At 40.6% G+C, this 16,815-nt stretch overlaps 1 protein-coding gene across 1 annotated transcript in view; it reads left to right on the top strand.

The window, feature by feature from the left end:
• si:ch211-220f16.2 (golgin subfamily B member 1) overlaps positions 1 to 16,358 on the top strand; it is a 35,235-nt gene extending 18,877 nt beyond the window's left edge. The window contains exons 22-30 of the mRNA XM_018692747.2: positions 122 to 11,689; positions 11,964 to 12,058; positions 12,453 to 12,489; positions 12,723 to 12,869; positions 13,190 to 13,312; positions 13,411 to 13,508; positions 13,622 to 13,714; positions 13,817 to 13,931; positions 14,537 to 16,358. Coding sequence (XP_018548263.1) covers positions 122 to 11,689; positions 11,964 to 12,058; positions 12,453 to 12,489; positions 12,723 to 12,869; positions 13,190 to 13,312; positions 13,411 to 13,508; positions 13,622 to 13,714; positions 13,817 to 13,931; positions 14,537 to 14,695 — 12,435 coding nt within the window. The 3' untranslated portion in view covers positions 14,696 to 16,358. The remainder of the gene's footprint in view (positions 1 to 121; positions 11,690 to 11,963; positions 12,059 to 12,452; positions 12,490 to 12,722; positions 12,870 to 13,189; positions 13,313 to 13,410; positions 13,509 to 13,621; positions 13,715 to 13,816; positions 13,932 to 14,536) is intronic.
• Positions 16,359 to 16,815: the final 457 nt, after the last annotated feature.

Genomic DNA, 16,815 nt, shown 5'->3' with positions numbered 1-16,815 from the left:
TCAGCATTTTTGGTTATTTCTCTCACCCATTAATTGCAGACACACTTCCAATATTAAATGCAATAGAGAAAGTTTACATTTCCTTACACTTCATTGTTGTTTTTTATCTCATTATTTACAGACACAAAAACAGGAAGTCAGTATTGAAACTTTACAAACTGAGCTTGATCAGACAAACGAAGAATTGGACAAACTAAACACCTCCCACTTGGAAGAACGAGCCCAACTTATTCATGACCTTCAAACCTGTGAACGGGAAATTGATAGTCTTAAAGATATCTTGTTGGAAAAGGACAAGGAGATATCAACCCTCTCTGCTAACATGGTGGAGTATTCAGAGCAGGTCACAGTCCTTAAGCAGGAGATCAAACTCAAAGAAGAGAACCTGGTTCATGTAGAAAATGCACTGAGGAAAGCAGAGCAAGAGGCCATGATTATCAGAGACTCACAGAACTCAGACCAGCAGGCCCTGAACAGTAAGATCACAGAGGCGGTTGAAAAACTCAAGGATACTGAGATGGAGTTAATCAAGGCCAAAGAGGAAAGAGAGTCTAAAGTGACTGAGGTGGAACATCTGATAAAGCAGGCTGAAGAGGACAAGAAAACTATTCAGGACCTTCGAGGGGAGATCCAGAAACAGACTGCAAGTCATCGTAATCATCTGTCTGAATGTGAAACACACATCACCTCACTAAAGGAACAGCTGACTTCATCCGTCCAAAAGCTGCAGGAGTCAGAAGGACTCATTTTGCAGCTCAAGGACAAAAATACCAACAATGAGAAATTACAGCAAGAGCTCCACGATAAAGAACAGACCTATGAAAAAGAACTGAAATCCTTCAAGGAAGAACAAAACAAACTTCTGGCCCAGGTGGAAAAATACAATAATGAAATGCAGACATTGTCCAAACAATTAGAAAAGCAGGTACAGAGTGAAGAACATATCCAGAAAGAGATGCAAGAGAAACTGGAGACAATAGTATCACTGGAAAATCAACTTAAGGCAAATGATAAACACGCTGAGGATGAGAGGCAGAAATTTGACAGTGAATTAAAAGTCCGGGATTCAGAAAATCAGAAGTTGAGTGATGAACTTAAAAGCAAATCTGAAAATATCTCCAAACTTAAGAACCTCTTAAAAAGCACCAAGACTGAGAAACAGCAGCTGCATGAAAAGCTTAAAGGGTTGACGGAGGAGCTTGAGATACAGAAGCAGAGTGTAAAAGAACTTAATGAAAAGGTTTCTTCTGCTCTTGAACTTAACAGCAGCCTGGAGGATCAAGTACATTGCCTTACAAAAGAAAAAGAGAAACTTGAAGTGGAAGTAACTGAAAGTGTTAAAAACATTTCACAAGTTACAGTTGAAAAGGATTCATTGCAAGCCAAAATATCCATATTGGAAACACAGCATTCACAAAATGACAAAATTATTGACGGGTTACAAAAGGATAAAGAGGAATTGACTCTTCGAACCAATGAGTTGAACAGAGTTCTGGAGCAGAGCACACACTCAAACTCAGAGATCCTGTTAGCAAAAACAAATGAATGTAATAACCTCAACCAGTTACTCAGGGAGAGGGAGGATAAGGTGACCCAGCTGCAGGAACAAGTGCAAAGCTTGACTTTGAAGATAGACCAGCTCCAGCATGATATAGCAGAAAAAGAGCAGACTGCTACTGATCTTCGTGCACAGTTAGAGGCCCAACAAAACCAGCAAACACAACTTCAGGAAACACTGGCTCTGCGTCAAGAACAGGAATGCAGTCTCAAGTCTGGCCTAATGGAGAAGGACACTGCATTGACAGAGAAGCAGGAAGAGTGCAACGGTTTGCGGAATGAAATTGCAACTCAGAAAAATATTTTGTCCAAGCTGCAAGCTGAGGCTGAATCACTTAATGAAGAACACTTGCAACTCAAGCAGCAACTTCAAGAGAGAGAAGAAATGCTGAAAAACACAACACAACAATGTCAAAAACACAAAGATGAAGTGAATGAAATAAACAAGACTGTTAAGGCTCTGAATGACAAAATCAGTGTCATGGAAGAAAATGCCAGAAAACTTGAGTCTGAAGCAGAGCAGAGGCAAACAGAGCTGACGGGCTTAAACAGCCACATCCAGGCTCTCACAGAGGAAAACCATCAACTTCATGCTGCTTGTGAATCCAGAGAAAAGGAACTTGCTCACCAGAGACAGGTTGTATCTGATCTTGACAGACAGCTTAAAGCAACTCTTGAACAGAACTCCAATTTTAGTGTGAAGATCAGCAGTCTGTCAGAAGATAATCAGAGACTACAGGAAGAGTTAGAACAGAACATCAGATCGGTTTCTGAACTAACCACTGAGAGGAATTTACTCCTAGAAAGACATTCTGGGCTTGAAATCCAAATTTCAGACAATCAGAAAACAATCAACAGCTTGTTGAAGGAGAAGGAGCATCTTATTATTGCAGCAGACGGATTAAAAAATATCCTCAAGGAAAGTGAACTGTCAAATTCTGCAGGTTTGCTTGAGAAAACAACAGAATGTGCTAATTTGTCAAAAACATTAAGGGAGAGAGAAGAACTACTTCAGAGTTTACAAGAGCAAGTTGATGGCTTAAAAGTACAAGTTAGTCAACTCAACATGTCCATGAATGAGAAAGAACAAATATTATCAGAGCGGAGTTCTCAGTTGGAGGCTCAGCAGAACCAACTGCTGCAACTTCATGATACTGTATCTATGCTTCAGGAGCAGGGATCTGTCTTAAAGTCAGGGCTGATGGAGAAAGACACAATGGTTCAGCAGAAAGCAGAGGAATGTAGTGTTTATCAGAATGAAGTCATGCTGCAAAAAGACCTCATATCACAGATACAGGATGAAGTAGAGTCACTTAGGCGAGAATGCTTAGAGGCAAAACAGCAGATAGAGCTAAAAGAACAGACACTGAAAGAAGTAACAAATGAGTTTCAAAGCCACAAAGATGAGCTGAATAAACGAAACGAATCAGTGATTTCACTTAGTAGTCAGCTTGGTGCCATGAATGAGAATGCTGCAGAGATGGAGGTTGAAATTACCAACCTAAAGGCTGCTGTGCAGAAACTCACTGCAGAGAATTGTCAGCTGAAACAGGAGGAGGACCAGAGGAAAGCAGAGATCATTGATTTTCATGACAGTATTCAGGCACTGAATGAGCAGAACACGAGGTTAAAATCTGAACTTCAGAAAACAGTGACAGATCTGGCCAAAGCACAAGAAGAAGCCACAAATCTCCAAAAATCTCTGTTTGAGAGGGACAACGAACTCAAAACAGCATACTCAGAGAAGGAGACGCTTAATTTGACCCTGAAAGGTAAAGATGACTCCCTCACACAACAGGAGAATTTGATCCAGAAACTCAACACTAGGATTGCTGAGCAGGAGGAGGAGCTGAAACAGAAAACAGATGACAATGTCACTTTAAGTGCAAAAGTTTCAGAGCTTGAGGAGTCTGCCTGTAAGTTCAGAGATCAAGTTGACAGTCTCACTTCAGAGTCATCCATGCTGAAAAATTCTTTGGAGAAGAAGGAGCAGTCAAATCTTGAATATCAGAGTCATTCTTCAGCTGCTGTTGAAAATCTTAATTCAAATCTACAAGCCAAAGAGGCAGAATGTGAAATTTTGAAAGAACAGATTTCTCATCTTGAAGAATCTGTTGCAAAGCTTGACAACACCCTCCAAGTACAGATAGCTGAAACAGAAAATCTGAAAAAGGCCCTGGCAGAAAAAGAGGCAGCTCTTTTGGAACAATCAAAGTCTCTTCAGGATGTTCAGAGAAGAGCAGATGAGGCGTTGCTCTTCAAAACTCAGTTCATGGAAAGCACAGAATTGGTGTCACAGCTGCAGAGTCAAATTCAGCTACTGTCCATTGAGTCTGAAAACCTCAGAAAGTCATCAGAGGAAACTCAAAGTGCCTTCAACAACTTACAGGAGAAGTATGCAGCTAACTTGGAGGAGTTGCAAGAGGTGAGAAAGCAACTCTCCCAAACGATTGACGAGGTGTCTAACCTTCAGAAGTTATTGGATGATTTCAACAACGAACGTCAGACAGCAAAGATCACCGTAGAAACACTTAGAAATGAGTTATCAGTGACCCATCACAAACTTGAGAAATCTGAAGAGCTAAACACCAATCTCTCAAAAGAGAAAGATGAAGCTTTTTCTTCTCACCAAGCAAGTGTGTCCCTGCTGACTGTTGAAATAGAAAGACTCAAATCACAGCATCTACAAGTTGCTGCACAGATGAATGCACTGACAGAAAACCTGGAGCAGAGAGAAATGGCTCTCCATGCAATTAACAGCCAGTACACAGCCCAGGCCAAACATGCATCTCAGTTGGTTTCAGAAATCCAGAAACTAGAAGAACAAAATAAAAGACTAAATGAGGAAATTAGTTTGTCAAGTGAAGAAAATCAGAAGCACCTTACTACTGTCAGTAATGAGAACACACATTTGCAAGAGGAAGTTAGGAAACTTCTTGCAGAGAAGGAAGAACTGGAAAGGAGACATCAGCAGATATGGACATCGCAGGGGGAGCTGCAGGTTCAAATGGAGCAGCAGTCCAGCAGCATGAACGAAATAATGGAGAAAATGGTGTCCGAGAAGGAGAGCCTTCAAGCAAAGGTTAGTGCCAAAGATGAAGAACTTTCTCAATTAAAAGAAAGTGTTCAAAAGATAGAACAAATACTGCAGGATTCTGAGAAAGAGTGGCTGTTAGTTCTGGATAGAGAAAAACAGGATAAGAATCTACTTGCAGAACAATTGAAAAGTGTTGAAAATGAAATGAAATCTAAAGATGTTAAAGTTAATGCTTTGAAACAAGACTTGGACAGTTTGCAAGAGAAACTAGCAGAGGCTTCCTCTGCAGTTAGACAGGGTTCTGAACAGCTGAGTGCAAAAGAGATGGAGGCATCAGCATCCAGGATTAAACTTGAGAAGGTGTTAGCATCTTTTCAGGAAAAGGATGAAGAGAACAATAATTTGCAACAGGCCCTAAAAACTGTGGAATGTGAATTAGAAAAACTTGTTGGAAGAAAAAATGGTACTGACAAAGATTCCTCTGTTTTGCTGTCAAACCCAGCTGCTTTGAATGATAGACAAGCCTCTTTACAGGACATGATAAAACAATTACAAGAAGGACATCAGTCTGAGGTAGATGCTTTGAAAAATGAGCTGGATAAAACTGTAGCTGAATTACATAAAACACAGACTACGCTTCATGAAGGAGAGAGTAGTAATAAGGAGAAGGGTCAACAAATTGCTGTTATACAAGACACTGTCGAGCATTTAAAAACTCAGCTTAATTCTGAATCAGAGAAACTGAAAGAAGCTGGTGTCAAACACTCCTCTTTACTCAGTGAATTGCAAGCAAAAGATGAGATAATCAACTGTATGAGCATTCAGATAAGTCAGCAGAAGGAATTACTTGCTGGACTAAGTCAGCAGATAAAGGATAAAGATGCATCCATTGCCCAAGTCATGGAATCGGCCTTAAATGAAAGAGTGAAACTTGATGAGGAAAAAGAATCTCTAATAGCACAATTAGAAAGCATGGACCAAGCACACAAAACCTCCATGAAAAGGCTTGAAGAGATTTCTCAGCAGTTTGAGAGCATGAAATATGATCTTCAAAGTGAAATTGACTTCAAGAATTCAGAGAAGTTTGAGCTGATTAAAGAAAATGATGATCTTAAAGGAGAAGTAGCTAAGGTATCAAAAGAAAAAGATGCAATCAAGAAGAAACTTCAAGCTGCTCTCCTTGTAAGAAAGGATCTGTTGAAAAAAATTGAGGAATATGAAAACCAAAAAGACAGTAAAACTGAGGTTTCACTGTTAGAGGACAAACTACAGGAAATAACAAATGAAGCTCAGGCAACAGCAAAAATGTATCAAGAAAATGTATTTCTTCTTGAACAGAAAGTTCTTGAGAAAGAGAGAGAGATTCTTGAACACAAAGCAGAGAGTGAAAGACTTGTTGAACAGCTGCAGTTAGAAAAACACATTTTGGAAGCCTCATTAAATGAGAAAGAAGTCTCTCTGTCAGAAAAACTGCAAACACTCAGTGAGAAAAGCTCCATCATCGAGCAGCTGCAGTCCAGTGTTGCTGAGAAAGAAGAAGCCTTTGAGCAAGACAGAAACAGCTTGATACAGAAATTAGAAGAGCTTCAAAATGAAATTAAGACCTATAAAGATGAATTAAAGGACAAATCTTCCTCCACTGCTACTGCTGTTGATTTAGAAAATGAGCTTGCACAGATAAAGTCAGAAAAGGCAATACTACAGAAAAAAGCCCAGGCTGCTTTGTTGGCACGCAAAGAGACAATGAAGAAAGCTCAAGAAAATGAAAAGAAATTAACTCAAGAGCTGGCTGAACTGAAAGACGACTACAAGGCTCTCTTAGAACAACACTGTCAGCAGACGAACGAGCTAAATGCTGTCCAGTTAAACTTTGATGAGAAGGGCAGGGAACTGGAGGACCTCCATAAAACCTCTTTGTCTCATCTGGATGAACTGGACACTTTAAGACAGCTGGTTGAGGAGCGGGATAAAACTCTTCAAAATCTGAAGATGTCTCTGGCTGAGAAAGAGAGCCAGTGCCATTCTCTGTCACACTTGCAAACAGAGCTAGAAACTGTTAAATCCAAAACTGAGAACATGTCTCTTGAGATGACAAGTAAAGATGAGGCCCTCGTAATCATGGAGCAAAGAACAGAAGATTTGAAGTCAAAACTTCACATGGTAGAGAGCGACTTGGAGAAAGCCTATGCAGAAGTAAGAGAGAAAACAGAGGAGATCGAGAAATATAAGGAAAGGATCAAAGTCGCTGTGGAAAAGACCCAGCAGGAGAAGCAAGCTTTGGAGACCCAGCTAAACCTCTCTGAGAAGGCACTGGAGGAACTCAGTTGTGCAAACGAAGAAAAGTATCAAATTTTAATAGAAGAAAAAGAGGCTGTTTTGGAGCAAAGTAAAGTGGAACTTGAGACAGCACTTGCTTTAGTTTCAGAGAAAGCCTTGGAAGTTTTAAGCATCCAAAAGACATTAGCAGAAACACAGCAGCAGCTCAGTGAGGACAAAGATATTTTGACTAAGAAACTTGAAAAAGCACAGGTACGTTGTACTGAAAGTGAAAGGAATTTGGATTTGTTAAAGCAGGAAGAGGAAAATGCTTTGACATTAATTGGTGAACTCAGAGGTGAGATAGCCTCGCTGAACAAGCAACTCAAGGAGGCAGAGAAACTGAATGAGCAGCTGCATCAAAAGATTCTCAAACAGGACAACTTTAACAAAGAAGAGGACCATGTTTCTAGCAGTTGTGCTGAAAACTTTGAAGTGAAACTAAAGGAGAGAGATGAGGCCTTATTAGTTTCTCAGGCTCAGGTTGCAGAAAAGGAAGAACTAATTGCTGCACTTGAACTGCAGTTACAGCAGCAAATGAAAATGCATGAAACTGCCATTGAAAAAATAAGAATAGAGGCTGATGAGCTTCAGAAATCTCGACAGGATGGTAACAAAATAAACGATCAGGACAATCAAAGCAAAATTGCTCTCTTAACCAGGAAACTTCAAGCAGCTTTAGTTTCTAGAAAAGAGCTCTTAAAGGAAAATGCAACACTCAAGGAGGAAAAAGAAAAGATGTCAGCAAAACATGAAGCTAAAGAAGCTGAGTGTTTTGCCCTGGAATCATCAGTTTTGAAGTTGAAACAACAAAATATGGATCTGGAAAGCTATGTGTCATCTCTGAACACGGAGAAAGGCAAGCTCAGCACTGAAGTTGATCGCATTCTTAATGATAATCGCAGTCTATCAGCAGCCTGTGACAGCTTGAAACTAACCATAGAAAACATCACTCAGCAGAAGCAGGCCTTTTCCTGTCAGCTTGAATCTCTTAAGGACTCTCAAACAGAGGAGCTGTCCAAGTGGAAGTCAAAGCATGCTGAGCTCAAACAAGAGTATGAGTCTCTTTTACAAGCTTATGAAAATGTTAGTAGTGAAATGGATAAGATGAGACAGCTTTTGGAGGGGGCCAAAAGAGACAGGCAGGAAGCCCTCTGGAAAGTACACAAACATGAGACTGAGATGGAAATTCTTGAGAAGCAGGCCAGAGAGATTGAGGAGGAAAATGAAAGAATTAAAGAGAGGGTGCACAAGTTTTCCACAGAGAAGCAGCAGAGGATTGAAGAGCTGGAGGAAGAGAATCAGAAAATAAGAATAGAATTAACAGAGAGTGAAGGAAAAAACAAAATGGCAACGTGTGAGATGACTGACAAAAATAAACAATTGGAGGCTGAGATTTGCCAACTCAAAGAATCTTCCGAGGATCTCAAAGTGAAACTTGTGGAGGTACTGGCTGAAAATAGCCAACTGGCAGAAAAACTCAAAGAGGCTAGCTGTTCATTGGAAAAGAAGCACTTGGAATCAAATACACACACAAACAACATGCAGCTGAAACTTGATGAAGCACTGGGATTGAATAATTCACTGACTGCCCAGATTGAGGCCCAGAAAACAGAACTTGGTGCTCAGTTGGAAATAAACAATTTGTTACAAAAAGAGAAGCAAACCCTTTCTGAAAGAATGGAGAAGATACAGAATGATCAGGAATTGCAGTTGGGAAAGAAAGACGATGTCATAAAAGAGCTAAGGGACATTATTAACCGACACAGCCAAGAGACTATCAGCCTGAATGAGAAGGTTAGAATCCTGGAGGATGATAAGTCTCTTCTGCAAGAGGAGCTTGAAAATGTTCAAGAGATTTCAGACAAAGTAAAAAATGAAAATGAATATCTGGAAACTGTGATCCTCAAAAACTCTGAAAAGATTGATGAACTGACTCAGACAGTGAGTGTTTTACAAACCCAGAACACACAGCTGTCCTCTCAGCTGGCAGCTAGTAAGGAGATGAGTGATCAGGTTCGTCAAGAAAAAGAGGAGGAGCAGCTCAAATTAGTCAGAGAGTTTGAGGAGAAACTTAAGACAGTTCAGAGAGGCAACGAGGGGTCTAAAAATGTGAAGAAAGAACTGCAAGAGCTCCTCAAAGAAAAGCATCAGGAGATAAATCAGCTGCAGCAAAACTGTATTAAATACCAGGAGCTGATTTTAGATTTTGAGAGCTCTCTGAAGAGCTCACAGTCAGCCTGTGAACACTTGGAGAAAGAACTGAAGAAAAGTTCACAGAAGATAACAGTTCTAGAGGAGAGAAGTAAACAAGTTGAAGCTGAGCTGATTACACAGAAGAATCTTCTCCAGGATGCCACAGAAAAGATTGTGAATCTTGAGTCTGAAAGAGACCAGCTGGCTCTGGAAATATCACAGAAAAGCAAAGAATATGAGGCGCAGGCCATGGAGAAAACAAGATCATCACAAAATATAGATGAGAAACAAATAGATTCATATATGGAGAATCAGTTTGCGTTACAGCAACAGATAGACGACCTCAAGGATTTAAAAGATAAAGAAAGTCAAAAAGTTAATGAGCTGAGACAGCATATAGACACTCAGGAACTACAGATAAATACCCTTAAGAGAGCAGCCGAGACTAATGAAGCAAAGCTGTCTGCTCTATCTTCCACTCCTCAAGGCACAGATGCTACAAAACTTTGGAATGATTTGTACCAAAAGGCCTTAAATGAGAAGGACAACCAGCTCCTTGAACAGGGCTTTGTGATCAAAAGATTCCTGGAAGACATGAGACTGAAAGATAAAGAGGTGAATGAACTACGAGTCACAAAGTCAAGACTGGAAAGGACACTGAATGAATACTCTGTCGCTGCTGCTGCACAGCAGAGACAGCTTTTTGTGATGAGTGCAACCAACGCTGAACTTAGTGAGTCTGTGGATCTTATGTCTGTGCAGGTGAAGGAGCTCAGTGCTCAAGTGGAAAGAGCAGAACAAAATAAAAATGCACTAAACCGACAGCTTGCTGACAAAGAGGATGTGATTTCCCGAATGCAGCTAAATCTCCAGCAAACAGAAAAGGTAAATGCAGACACAGATGCCCAGCTGCTCCTTTTACAAACTCAAAATGACAAACTTCAAGCTGACTTTGAGAAACAGGAGGGAATTTCTCTGCAACTGAAAACACTACTTCAGAGCAAAGATGCTGAGATCTCGTCTTTGTTGTCCTGTAGAGATGGACAAATGTCAGGGTATCTAGAACAGCTACAGGCTAATTATCGCTCCCAGGTTGCAGTTTATGAGGACAGGTTAACATCTTTACGTTACCAAAGGGAAAAGGCTGATAAAGAGGTGAGGGGGCTTGAAGCCAAGGTCAAAAGTCTGCAAATTAAAGTTAACAGATCTGTTCAGGAAAAGGAGCAGATGGCAGCTAAGATGGAGTCATTCAAGAACTCGATGGTGTCTTTACAGAGTGAACGAGAGCGACTAATGTCAGAATACAGAATACTTGAAGCTAAGAGTGAGTTAGGGTTAAAGGGTAAAGAGGGCTCTGCTGACGGGGAGGGTGGTGCCGCCAAAGGACTAAAACATGAAATAAGGAAACTGCTGCATCAGATGGATGATCTCAACTCCGAGAATGCGATGCTCAGGGCTCAGCTGGTTCGCTACAGAGAGGATTTGAATCAAGTTTTATCCCTGAAGGACAACCAGTTGAAGGTACTGCTGAAGAAGCAACAGGATGTGATCAAAAACCTTGAAAACCAAAAGGCTGCAGCTGAAAAGCAGCACAGAGAGTCTCGTTTGGAGCTCCAAAAGGAAGAAGAGGCAAACAATACGTTAAAAGCAGAGATTTCTAAACTCGAAGCTCAGGTTTCAAAACTGGAAACAGAAATATCGACTCAGAAACAGGACAGAGCCACAACAAATGAGGGCAAAGTAATTGCTGATTTGCAGGAAGCTGTGGCAGCCAAAGCAGCTGACTGTCATGACCTCCAGCAAAAACTTCTTTCTCAGAAAATCTTAACGGATGAACTCAAGGAAAAAATGCAACTGGTGGAAAAAGAGACGGACAAAAAACTGGCCGAAGCTGAGGATAAATACAACTCTGAACTGGACAACTTCGAGCGTGAGGTGGAGCTGATGAGGAACGAGCAAGAGACAGCTGATCAAAGGGTAGCAGAACTCGCAAAAGACCTTCTCGAAATAGAGCAGCAGTTATCAGAGGCCAAAACTCAAAATAAAGATATAAAGGCTCAAAATGAGTCCCTCTGCAAAGCCATGGCTGCTTTGCAGAATGACCGAGACCAGCTCATTGAAGACTTTAAGGTCCTGAGAAACCGATACGATGAAGAACTCCGAGAGACTCAGATGGCCCTGAACCAGGTTGAGCGCAGCCTGCAGGATGCCACATCTGACTTGGCCGGGTTTGCCAAAGAGAGGGACATCCTTGTTCATAAATTAAATGCTTTGGAGAGCAAAGACGTAAACACAGAGTTGAACAAGTTGTTGGATGAGCTGTCGAAGGCCTTGTCAGAGAAAGAAAGGGAACTGAAGCAGGTCGTCTTGGAAAATAACACCTACAGCAGACAGCTGTCAGCATTCTCCAGATCCATGGCCAGCCTCCAGAACGATCGTGACAGATTGATGGAAGAGTTGGCCGGAACCAAACGAGTGGTTGAATCCAGACAAGGGTCAAGCCCAGAGACTGTCTCTTCCATGAGTGTGGAGGGGTCTAAAGGAAGTGGCATCAGTGCCTTCCAGAATGAGAAAGATGGGCTGGTAAGTCAAGTCATCAGCTGTGAACCCTTTGAGTTTGGCTGTTGCTTGCACTTCCTTTCTCCGCTGTGGTTTAAATTTGCAGACAGCATGAGGAGTCATGTTTGATTTAGTTTTGTTTCTACATACCATCGCTTTGACTTGCATGGTGTTTTTCTGTTGGGATGCACATGTTCTGGTGTCTGTGAAATTTTCTCTTCAAAGTAATTTATTTAAAGATTAATTGTTTGATTTATTTGTGACTAATGATTTTCTTTTATCGTTTATGTTTTTGCAGAAGATGGAAGAGCCACAACAACCTGAAGAGATGCAAACCACCAGAATGCCAACTGAAGAAGTCAGCAGCTCTCAGGGAGAGGTAGCAACTCTGAGGTAAAATCAAATGGAAGATAAGTAAAAATAAGTAAAAAAATAAATTAGACTTTTATATTTTAAAGTAACTGAAAATCACAGACACTGACCTCTTGTGGTTGAAGTCTGATGGTGGAAGCATGAAATGCACATTTCATGTTTACAGTATGGTAGACCACAGATAATACTTAGAAGTGTGGCCTCTTTCAGAACATCTTGGCTCAAATGGTTTACCATGCAACAAAAACAAGAAAAGGTGTCACATACGTTGGCAAACAGTCATAAGCACCTGCTGCACTCATGCAGTCTGTGTACAGCCAGTATGTCTTGGTGTGGAGACAACTGTGGATTCCTGCAGTGCGGCAAAAACCAAATCAAATGTCCAGTGAGAAACTTTCTCATTTGTGTTGTGTAGGTCCAGCAGAGAGAGGAAGGACACATCTCCAGTCAAGGCAAGTTTCCACACATGAACATTCTGCTTTTGTTTGAAGACTGTCTGATATGTCAGGGTTATTTTATATTTTATGCTTTGCTATTTGAAATGTGATTAATTGTTTAGTCTCTGGGTACTTGTAGTATAGTAAGAAAACATATAAGTTGTTTATCTTAAATAATTTTGTCTGCGTGATTGTGAAAAAAAACTGCTTTTCATTTTATAAACCAAATACTTTCCTCCATGCAACAGGAAACGGTTGCTTTGGCAGGTCAGAGTGGGATGGAGGAGGTGGTGAGTCGGTTGGAGGCTGAGAGGGTTCAGCTTCACAGAGACCTGCAGCGCTGCATGTACGAGATCCAACAACGGGACCAGTATTTCCAGCAGCTCAACACCAAGGTATGAAACAGCTAAAACTAAAAATAAACACATCTGAGTGGCTGGTGTAGACACAGACTGCTTACAAACTGATTGTGTGATGTGTCCAGTGTGGGCAGAATGTTAGATCACACTGCAATAAAACGGATTCATAATTCTTGGAGTCTTAATTACATTTCTACCCATCGATTACTATCAGTTTCTACAGAAGATACAAGAAAAGTACAAAAGAAATAATCTCTTCAGTGATAGAAGAATCAAATAATCCATAATGTTTGTGTTAAATCACACTCTTCCTCTCCTACTCCCCACCTCCTTACTCCATACCCTCCTTCCCCCAGCTGCAGCAGGCTGTAGAGGAGAAAGGTGCTGTTGGAGCTCAGCTGAGAGCTGTTTCCCAAACCCTGAGGGACACACAGAATCGCTGCCACTGGCTAGAAAGCCAAGCCCAGGGCCAGGTTCAGGTAAATAATTCTCAACATGTACATGTCTGTCTAAATTATCTTAACACAGTAAAGTTACATCTGTTTACATACCTGTAACGTTGTGTCTCCACCACCAGGGATCAGTATATGCTGAGGTTGCACCTGGAGCTCCACAGGAGAGAAACAATGACTCCATCATCACTGAAACTGCTGAAGCCAGTCAGCTCCGAGAAAGGTGAGGAGACCAGACCTCTGTGTTTGTATCTGGGTGGTTCTGTATGATGTTCTCTAGGCACAGTGGTTGAGCTCATAGATATATGAATATGTACTGTGTGTGTGTGTGTTCAGGTTGCTTGAGGTGGAGCAGAGTCTGGCAGATGAGAGAGCCAGGAGAGAGACAGCTGAGGAGGCTCTGCGTCTCGCTGAGGACAGAGCAAAGAGGTGAGTCACTTACCTGTCTCACACACACACACACACACACACATACTTTTACATACATATTTTCAACAGTACAGAACTTTAAAATGTGTGTTTGTTGTGCAGTGTTGGCTCCAGTCTGTCCAGAGACAGTCAGAGGGATTTCAGTATTGATATGGAAACAGAGGAGGAGTGGGAAGCTCTCAGTCTCAACCCGAACCAACCTCTATTAACAAGAAAGGTACATAGACTTAACCCCTTGATGCCTGAATTTATTTACAATTGTATAAAAAAAATCAATTATTTGTGTTTTTGTTTTCAAGCTGATGCTAAATTAAGTAGAGATTGTTAATTTGTCTATAGCATATAAAATAGATATACATTTTGGTATGACAATAGGCATTAATGGTAACCAATGGCCACAAAATTGATTATAATTATTTACACTAAACTAAGTAACTATAACTATATATATAACTATATATATATATATATATATATATATGTATATATATATATATATATATATATATATATATATATATATATATATATAGCTTTCCATGAACCAGATGTAGGTCACACTCCAAACGGTCCTACGGTAAAGCAGTGTTTGCAAAAGGTTCCTAGGCGCGTATTTAGAATGCACAAACCAGCATTGGGGGAATGCATATGCTATCTTGGCTGCAGTCTGAATGCAAACGGTATGATGCGAATTCGTGACAATCGGCGTTAAGGGGTTAACCTGAGACCTGATTAATGTTACCACTGCTGATTTAAAACCCTTTTTCATGTTTAGTTCAAATCAAACAGTGACGTACCTTCATTTGGTGTCTGTTTGTCCAGGTTAAAGGTGGGATGGTGGCATGTCGACGGTGGCTCAGAGGGAGGAGCCTCTACTTCTCCAGGCTGTTGACGAGCCGCGCACGCTCTCGATATTTCTTCCTCGCCTACTTGCTCACAATACACGTGCTTGTCCTCATGTGCCTCACCGGTGCCCTGTAGCGAGGGGACAAACTGGCTCAAGGTTAAAACTTAAAGCTGAAGTCTGTTGGGTTTTTTGTTTGTTTGTTTTAGCTAAGACAGCATTTTTGTTATCCTCTGTTAATCATAAAGTCTGGTTAAAACACTAAAACCAGAGCTTGAGTTGCTCCATGCTCTTCTTAAATCACATCCTGGTTAATTGTGTCAGGAAAGTGAAAAATATTTTGACGTTAACTTTACTGCTCAGTCGGTTGAATTATTCTCTGCTGAACAGCTGGGTATGTTTAGATGCTCTGCTGTTGTCCTTCTCTGATTAATGTCCATTTTATTTGTTTTTATATCAAAGGCTGGACACAGATAAGTTATTGATTAATCAGATTAATCAGTAAGTTTAAATTATAACTGATTTTTCTGTTTCTTGTACTAGAAATGTTCTATGTTAAAACAAGCCTTAAAGCATGATCCACCCTCTTCTTTCTTCTCTGCTCTTTCTGAAAACAAGCAGGTGGATTCCTTAATTGTTTTGTTATGTTGCCTACAGTTTGTTTTCTGATCCCTGTTAGAAAGGAGACGAGGAAAGAAACTTAATTTTGACACAAAGCCTCAAGTGGGAGTAGATGGAGTTTAAGAAAAAAAGGACTTGAACTTCATCATGCAGAAAGCCATATTCCTTCTCAGTTAACACTACTGTATAAATCCTGTTTTAAATCCTGCTTCCTCTCCACCTTGTTGCCCTTCCTTTGAGCTGGGAACAAACATGCAAACATCCCGTCTGTCACTCATGTTTGCTTTACATCCAAATCACAAACGTTGGCACCAGCTGCTGCTTTTTCATGCCTGCCTGGTTTCATACCTTGCACATAATCGTGATGCTGAGTTAAAACTATGCACTGATACTCCAAATGTGTATATACTCATCTCATATAAGCTCAGAAGCACTACACCTCTCCCACCCTGCTCCCTTTAAACTGTAAAGCCAAAGGTGTCTGTATCATGACCTTGGCAGTTTGAATAAATGCTGTCATGCCCGTTAAAGTCAGTGGGAGACTATGGTTTAAAAGTATCCTTATGTTTTACTCCAGTATCATGGTGTCCCATCAGCAAAAAGAAGAGAAGATATGAAAAAACAAACTGTGTGTATTTAAAGTTTTTCTGTATTTATGTGTGCATCCTCATAGAGTCTGCTGTACAGTATCTGTTATGGACTGTATGTATGTATATATGCATTTCTATCCACTCTGCCTGATGTATGATGACTGTACATTTCTTCTCGATTGTTTAGAGTTGGAAAATGTGATTGATACGAGACGAGGTTTTCACAAAACAAGCTCAACTAACCAGCCAAAAAAAAAAAAGATTTAAAAAATTAGATCTCTGATTGTTGTTGATGTTTTCTGGCTTGTTAATTGATCTAGTTTGATGGGTTTGTGATATGTTGTTGTAATGATCTGTACATAAACGTGACTGATGGACAAAACAATGAACATGAATCTATTTATGAAAAAGGTAAACTACTGATAAAAGTTCAGATGGCATATTTTCTCTACTGCCTCTATTTTTAAGCTTTAGTGATGCTGTTGGCCTTCAGGCTTCACTTGGTGCAATACTGTGTCAGAGGTGAACATTTTCAGCTCACCCTTTACCACCCCAAAAGAAATTTAATAAAGCTTATTGAACTTTTCCATATGATGTCTATTAGAACAGTCTGTGACTTTGGCCTTTGGATGATATAATCTACACTGATCACCCACAACATTAAAACCACCTGACTAATACTGTATAGGTCCTCCTCATGCGGCTTTGACCCATCGGGGACATGAACACAAGGCCTCTGAGGGTGTCTGGTGGTGTCTGATCATCGGCAGCAGATCCTTTGACCCTTGTGGGTTGCAGGGTGAGCTCCGTGGACCTGGTTTGTTCTGGATCATCCCACAGATACTGAACAGTTACTTGGTACTTTTTAAAGTCACAGAACAGACTAATTCTCCTTGATTGAAAAGTACAGAGTCAGTGTAATGATATTTTCTGACGCAGTGAACTGAATATTAAAAACGGCAAGGCTTTAAGATAAGTGTACCCTGGGGAATAATTTATATGGTCCAAACCTAAATGATTCACTCATACTGTCAGTGCTGCTGTAA

This window comes from Lates calcarifer, linkage group LG2, assembly GCF_001640805.2.
Source record: "Lates calcarifer isolate ASB-BC8 linkage group LG2, TLL_Latcal_v3, whole genome shotgun sequence".
NCBI classification, from domain to species: domain Eukaryota; kingdom Metazoa; phylum Chordata; class Actinopteri; family Centropomidae; genus Lates; species Lates calcarifer.
Note: the sequence above shows the minus strand (reverse complement) of the source record. Positions and strands in the feature narration are given on the sequence as shown.